At 34.0% G+C, this 8411-nt stretch overlaps 1 protein-coding gene across 1 annotated transcript in view; it reads left to right on the top strand.

The window, feature by feature from the left end:
- The window catches only part of LOC108674803 (homeobox protein prospero), a 30156-nt gene extending 26962 nt beyond the window's left edge, over positions 1 to 3194 (top strand). The window contains exon 5 of the mRNA XM_047882736.1: positions 200 to 3194. Within this exon, the coding sequence (XP_047738692.1) occupies positions 200 to 382 (183 nt within the window). The 3' untranslated portion in view covers positions 383 to 3194. The remainder of the gene's footprint in view (positions 1 to 199) is intronic.
- Positions 3195 to 8411: the final 5217 nt, after the last annotated feature.

Consider the following 8411-nt stretch of genomic DNA (forward strand, 5'->3'; position numbering starts at 1 on the left):
TTTGTTTGTATTGCGGAAAAAAGTGTGATGCAATTATTGCCATAAAGAAATTTTGTATTTGCATTTCATTTTTCAGCTCAGTACCTCAGTATTCCGAAAATATAGCTTGAAATAAGATGATATCAAGCCTTTTCTACAATTTCCCTCGTGGAAATTTTTTAATTTAAGCAAGAAGTTGAGTGGTTTCCTTCTGTTCCAGCAGATCCCAGGTCACTTTAGGTTCGTGACTGAACAAACGCTGAAGGAATTCTTCAAGGCGATCCAAGACGGCAAAGACAGCGAGTCGTCGTGGAAAAAAGCTATCTACAAAGTGATCGCCCGCCTTGACGAGTCAGTGCCCGACTACTTCAAGTCACCCACCTTCCTGGAGCAACTCGAATAGGGGCAGAGAGATGCCTAGGCTTACCTAGACCTAGTGCCGCAGATATAAGAATATATGTCTTAGTTTGTCGGTGCTAATCTAGTGTTGCTTAGGCATTGGTGGATACAAGCGAGAATTTCATAACCCACACGGTTAAGATCACGAGATGTTTCTCTAGTGCGGCGTAGAACTGAGGTCAAATTTACTAGATGAAGGAAACTACCAACTTCGTCCTAGCGAACGAATCGTCACAATAGAATTGCCTATCGTGGCACGGCTACCTCAGAATTGTCCAACTTAAGATGTGTTAACTCTAAACGATCGTCGCCTGACGTGGTACCTCAAGAATGCCTAGTGTACGTAGGTGGTGCTAACTTGATAGAATTCCTAGCATAATAGACAAAGACCTGCCGTTACCTAGCTCATTTAAAGACATTACAAAGATTATTATCTTTGTTGCATTCAAGGTGCAGAATTAGGAAGTATGAAGCACAATCCTGCCGCTGCTGATTCACAGCTAGAAATGTGTAGTCAATGTGAGGCCAAGAAAATCCGTTGGCTAACTACTTAACTCGCGACTGGCTTACACCCAATAAATATTAACACAAATGCGAGCCTAATAAGCTATGGTGTAACCCGCCATGGGCTGAACAGTTGAAATTAAAATCCGAATTCGGGAACCTTGCTCCTAAAAACCCACTCCTCTAATCGGGCATATCAGAGGATTCATAAATAATAATTTTGAGCCCGCTAATCACATGTTTAAATTAAAATTGAATGGTGAAAATAATATGCGCAAAGTTGATAAAAGTTAGATTTGCAATTAGTAGGATTTAAAATATTTTAGTGAGTTGTTTGGTCACTTGACGCACTCAATATTCCGGCGAAAAGCTCCCGAGAAACTTTGTTTTCCAAAGATCCAAATTCGCGAAAATCCTTCAACAAAAGAAAGTAATCCATGAAGATGTTCTTGAGGAGTGATCACTGAAGAGCCTGATGATATGTTCTTGGGCTTAATGCGGAGATGATGATGAGTCATAATGATTGATGTACAAAATGACATTCCAAAATGTAAAGCATTCCTGCCAACAATATTTCCGTGTTTTTTCTTCATTTCTATGCTGTGTGTTGATAGTTGTAACTGTTACTTGTATTACCAATTGTAAAATAACGATGATTTAATGATTCAAATCTTTAAAGGTATCTATATCTAATAACCTAATTTCAATTGTATTAATTTATTTTGCGGTATTCCAGCATAACTAGTCTGTAAGATCATTTCTAAAATATTCCAGGAAAAAATCATGTGATAATATTCGGTTTGGGTTTTCTGATCAACTTTTCGATTTTTCCTTAGCAGTAGAAATATTTTATTCCACATAATCCCGTTATTTTCAATGTAGTTCATTTTCGGGCTTGATAATTTTTAGTTGAATATTATAAAAACTGATTTTAAACATGTTCGTTTGAAAGTTACAACCGCTGTTGCTTTATGATAAAAGAAATGTTACTTGAATTATGGTTAGGCGGTTACCCTATCGTTAACTTGATATAACTTGTTTACTAGGTTACACCCGTTACTACTTAACAAACGTCTTTTCTCGAGGTCACTAACTGGCTTACGTCTACACTGTTTTTAATATATACTTACCATAACACTGAAACCGTTCTACTTATACTGTATAATAACGAAGAGTGCTCTGCAATATGACGAAATGTACATATGATAACGTATTCCTAACAACTGTAAATAGCCTGCACTCATTTATGCACTAGGAATGGCTGAGATTTTGTCCCTGTTAGTAGTTGAGCGCGTACGAATGTACTTGTCTCCGAGTAGCAGTACAAGACATTATGATTTAGGGCATAATTGCATTGTTTATACGCGACTGAGTACAATAACGAGTAGAACTATCACTTGTAAATTGTAAATAGAGCTTATTACCAAAACTTTCTCGGTGAGCCCTTGATGTCCGGGACAATGTAAAGGAGGATCTAAATCTTTCCTTTCATTATCTATGTTTTTTCACATTTAGTCCTCGTTTTGTTCTAAATTATCTAAGCATTGAAAAAGTTCAAGATAATATCGTGGTTACATTAAACTGCATGAAGTTCGAAGTATTTTTAACAACTTTCATTTTTTTCTTTAAAGTTGTTATCAATATTGGTTTTCATTGTAGCTTCATGAATGCTTCTAGCTTTTTGTCATTTGATTCAACAAGCATTGCGTCTACTTACTCATTTTTTTAATTATTACTTATTTTAATGACTAAGTAACGGCGAGCTTTTCTTTCTCTGCTCACATATGTCCACAACCTACTTTTTATGTTATTTTTTATTTTTAGGCTACTTTTTATGTTATTTTTTATTTTTTCCAATTGTGCCGACGCTCTTTTATTGAAAACTTTAATCTATAGTTCAAGTCTAGTCGGGTTTCGGAAAAAGACAGCTATACGTCACATATTGCACTACTAGTCAAATGACCTTCAGAAGTACAATAGCGAAAAGTTGTGTACTTACATGATTTCTACATTCATCATTTGATTTACTCTTGTATCTTTTTAGAATATAGGCATCTGCAAAAAAATTATATTCATAAATTTCACTGTCATTCCCTATAGATTTATTTACTTTATTTCAGTCGTGCGAGACGTTTTCTACGGAGTTCATTTTTCGGCATTTTTGTATTTTTTTGCGACCTTTGAGATGCGCCTGTGAATTTTTTATTAGTGTTATTGATATTTGTTTAAGGCCGCAAATTTCACGAATTCTTTTTATTTAAGTCTATTCCATTGTGCACATTTTGCATACTGCAATACACCGTCTCACTATCTATTATCTCCTTATTTATCCGTTTGATTTATTTCCGATTGCTTGTGCCAGAATTTGCAGTTTCCTCCGGCATATTTTTATAACTATATATAGATGTTATACTTTTTCTCCACTCCAAAAACTCAACCTTCATAATAATGATGGAAATCCAGTAATTACAAGTCTTTACAAAACTTTGAACACACGGAATCCGTTCCTCGATTTTTGATTTAGAGTTTATTATGGAAGAGACGCAGTTCCACCGCAGTACAGCAATAAACCAAAGAACAGTCAGGAGTAAGATCGGCTGTTTTAGTTGTTCGGTCTCAATTAACAGGGGCAGATTTTCCGTGAAAAGCATGACCGACAAAGTTGCTTAGACCCAAATTATATCCAGCGGGTCCATGATGACTTCAGTCCAGTGACGAATTTTCTTTGGCCGCAAAGCCACTTTTAGGCGACATAATTGAGAAGCGTGTCTGGTCAAGTTTCTTGACCTAGAATTACCTCACATTGCTAGTAGTTAATCGACAAAATTTGTTCTAGACTGCACTAGGAAGGCTCTCAGAAGGAGTTCATATTCTAGAGCAAAGCTGTGTTCATCTATCAAAGTGTAAGGCAGGCAGGCTTCACGGCGTCCATCAGAGCTTGCGAAGTTCTCAGCATTAACTGAAATCGGCGGTCACAAAGATTCCAACATTTGCAGAAACAAAAGAATTTATTACGGTGTTCAACTCATAACATCGTGAGTACCAAACTTTTAATTGATCTTTGGTTGAGCAGTGGCCGAGATTTACGGTATGCAATGCCTGACCGAAGAAACGACAAAACTTTCTTTCGGTTGCGCTGCTCTATAATATTTATCTTATGCGGAAAAAAATTAAAAACTATGTTAGAAAATATAACTTTCTCAACGCGTAGAAACTTGCTCAATTAATATCAAGCGATCATAATGCAGTTAATTTACTTTTGTGGGGTTTCATCTATTTTTTTAGTTATGCAAACACTTATTTAATGTGACGATCATCAGATTACGTTCAATGATTTATTTTCAAATGAATCGTTACGGGGGCGAGCTCGATTATAAATTGTACATGTTATGGGTCAGGTTTCACCAGAGAGCATTAAGCAGCTGTATGTTTACACTCAATGAGACCCAACATCTGCTCGTATGCTACTTAATTGGAAACATGTGTACCAGTGTATACATGGTTCAAATACTCTGCGTACTTTCTCAGTTTGATTCACACTGACAAATAAGTATCATTGATAATGCATCATATATGCGCGGTTGAATTATGACAGATCAACAGTCTGCAATCAATATAAAGAGTAAAGGTTTTTCAGATGATTATGAACGATGTTCCCAAACTATTTGGACTTCATACTGTTGGAATAATTAGACACAGATAATTTTAGCTGTTGGTCCTAAGAAATATTTTCTGCGAATTTCGATTAAAAAATTTGCATGACTCGAGATTTTTCACGTCGAATTGATGTTTGGTGAAATATGATGTTCTTCAAGTCCATTTTCATGTATTCAATAGAAAATTCTTCTTTTTTTATCAAAGTTCTATTCTGACTTCATTTGAGGGTAAGATACTGTATTTTTCAACTATATTATGCAAGTGAAATTAGATAGTAAACCCATCTCCGCACCTGAATGCTGTTCATAAATATTATAGATAAGATCAAGCGTAGCAGCTATAATGCCGTCTGTAACAAATGCGTGTTTAAAATATCATTAAATACAAGTTGACTTGCTTACTTGACGCCTACATTAATTATTCCTTTACAAAAATTCTGTTGAAGCTTGCGACTGGCTTTCTTCATGACTTAAACTTTATAAATTTAAATAGAGTAATATATTTGAGACATAATATCTCCTATGTACAAACAATTCAAATACAATAATATATCTGAGACATAATATCTCCTATATCTACAAACTATGATAGATGTATAATAGTTTAGGAGTAAATATTGTGCCACATTAATATTTTTTGTTAAGAAATGTTGAAGGCTTTTGAATTCATACAGGGAGGTTTCCCATAAAATATCACTAAATAATAGCTGTAACATTTCAATACTCACCCCCGCTATGCTTCGTTTTCTATGGAACGGTAAGAAGAAAACACAAATTTGAGGATATACTTTTTCAATTTACTAAAACGTCATCAGTGTATATAACATGATCAATAATTATTTTCGACCCATAATCCATTCAATATAGTTTAATACTTGTAATTTTCAGCATCGCTCAACCAGAAAAAAAAGAACAATGCTATAAGCTGGAACGATTAAATATCTTGGATTTAAACGTTCTGCAAAGGTTTAAAACTGAGCACGGAAATGACGGAATACGGATTACCGAGCAGTAATAGGCAACAAGGCGAGTATCAACTTGCCAAGTACCGTACATCTTTAAGGAGCTGTTCTCCAATATTCATATTATTTTTAGGTATAGGAGCCGCGAAAATGTTCGAATTGTTGAACAAACTAAGTGGCATCAGGTAAATTTCGGTAATTTGAGCTTTAAAATGTGAATAAATTTATTAACGGTGTTCACTCATATCTTTAAACATCAACAAGAACATTTGAGATTAACTAGCTGCCTTAAATGCAAAATTAAAATTAACCAATGCATTTTTATACATTCAATTGACGATAATGGTGACAATATTCAAAGTATCTAAATTAAGCTCTGAAAGCACATGATGATATATGCCGTTCATAATACCTTCTTTCATTCCAGTTTAAACAAAATAGCAAGAAAATGAAACTCATATATAGGACTGCAAAATAAATTGCAGTAAAAAGTAATTCGATGGAATGACATTACATCAGAGAACGAGCAGCGCGTCGAGCAGCCCAGCCGTCAGAGCTGATATTCGAAGATGCGATCTTCTGACGTGGCGCTGCCTGCAGGGGCGGGGGTAACTTAAACAATAATTTGGTCACGAACATAAAAACGAACTTAACGAACTTTTCTCAAAAAAATTACAAAAAATGTGTCTCGCAAATTGTTTTCTGGAACACAAAAACGGTATTAACTGGGGTTACTCAAAAAACTATTTGGTCGCGAACATAAAAAAAAACTTTTCTAAAATAAAAAAAATGTGTTGAACCAACTGTTTTCTGGAACACAAAAACGGTATCAACCGGGGGTTACTCAAACAATAATTTGGTCGCGAACATAAAAACAAACTTTTCTCAAAAAGAAAAAAATGTGTTGCACAAATTGTTGTCTGAAACACAAAAATGGTAACAACTAACTGTTCTCGGCAAGAAAAAGATGTTATGAACGAAAAGTTCTCAAGTACACAAAATTATATTCAAAGAATTGTCTCATAAACACAAATACGAATTCAATTAACTATTCTCAAGAACACACGATCGAAAAGAAACCGTACCCAAAAACATCACACTATATATATCATGAATATGAGTACAGTGACTAATATATCGATATATTATCATGAATACTCATTTTTGTACTAGTCTAAAAAAATCCTGACTTACTTTTACTAATCAAGTGAGTATACACCTGATCAGGGGACATAAATAAAAAGCATTATTAAAGGCGCTGGTATATTGTACATATCTTATCATTACAAACAGGAGAGTACAAACTGGTATATGCAACACACTTTGTACACGTACAGTGAAAACAACACAAATTTTCACACGGGACACTGCGGAATTTACAGCGTTTCATATCTACTGAAATAGGCAACAATAAAAACAAGTAGACACTTTTTGAAAAAACAAATTGGAATAATGAAAAAATAATTTTTTTTCATTTAAAAATCAAAATCTACATGCCCGAGGAGCTCTCGGCGCTACTAGGGCATGTAGAATTGTTTTAAACAAACTTTGAACAATGAGTAACGATAAAAGCTTAAAGTTATCCTAACAGAAAATAATTTCTAAATTATTTTCGTTCAAATTTTGCATGTTTACAAAATTCCTGTACTTAAATTGGTGAATTCCTCGAATCTGTTGTTATTAATCCTCGAAATATTTCTTCGTTCTATAGGGCGGTGATTTTTTGAGATGGAAATGCCATTCAAAAAGTGCAGTTAATACACACTTATATTGCACTTTAATTTTCTATCACTTACGTGAGACTTCCGCATTTTTTTTTTTTTTTTGCTTCGCATTTACATGCAAAAATATTGTTACTGGCAGTAAATCGTTTGAACCCCAATTTATTATTTTTTCAATCTTATTCTAAATAAACATGTTCATGTGTAATTTTTGTAGTTTATAACCTGATAGCAAAATTATGAAGCAAATATATAAGCGGTCTATCAGAAATCTTTGGCAGTGTTGACCAGAATGCACGCGTAGAATGTACACCTCATTAATGTTAACAAGAGAGAGCATCGATAATAAAGTTAGTTCAACAACTATGCTTACAAAATTATGACGAAAATACTGAGCAAATGTACAGCAATACTACTTTTTGATTTCAAAATTATGAATAACTGTAAAAAAATCTTAAAGTAATGCAAGAATTTCTCGGAATCAGTTATATGGTTATAATGATAATTTTTGAATTGCGAATTTATTGTCTAATTTCTTCATTGAAGCATTTATTGTAGTAAAGTTCCGCATGAAAAATAAAAGAAAATTAATTAATCGAGAAAGTCTGTAAAAACAACAGGATTAAATTTTCATGGTAAATGCTCAATCAAAATAATAATAGGCTGGCACACACTCACACAAGTCATAATGAAGAAACAGTGTAGCCGGTGCCATATATCCTTAAAATTATCTATACAGAAATGCGCAGAATGAAGATAGTTCAACCTCATTATTAAAGTTGATTAATTAAATGTTTCGCTAAAAGGCATTTGCCTGATTAATTTACGGAGTTAGAGAAATAAAAACGGAAGTAAAAAGCTGGTCCCGTCATCATTGCGACTAACAAATAAACTTTGAAATTTTCCGAACTATGTTACGGAGGATAGGCCCAATTATTATAGGAGGTAATTAAAAATGAACATTAAGGCCAAAAGACATGAAATTTTTTTAATCTAATAAGTGACATCGATTGATCATTAATCACTTCAATTATGATCCGGAAGCTCATGATAGACATGAGGGTGGAAAATTTTGTAAAGCTAAAGCTGAACTCGAATGCTTCTGCTCTTCTTTCAAGTCATTTAACGACCAAATTACCTTCTTCCACAACAATAAAATAATTATATTGATCGGTGTGCATACACCAGAC

This window comes from Hyalella azteca, unplaced genomic scaffold, assembly GCF_000764305.2.
Source record: "Hyalella azteca isolate HAZT.00-mixed unplaced genomic scaffold, Hazt_2.0.2 contig11184, whole genome shotgun sequence".
Lineage (NCBI taxonomy): Eukaryota > Metazoa > Arthropoda > Malacostraca > Amphipoda > Hyalellidae > Hyalella > Hyalella azteca.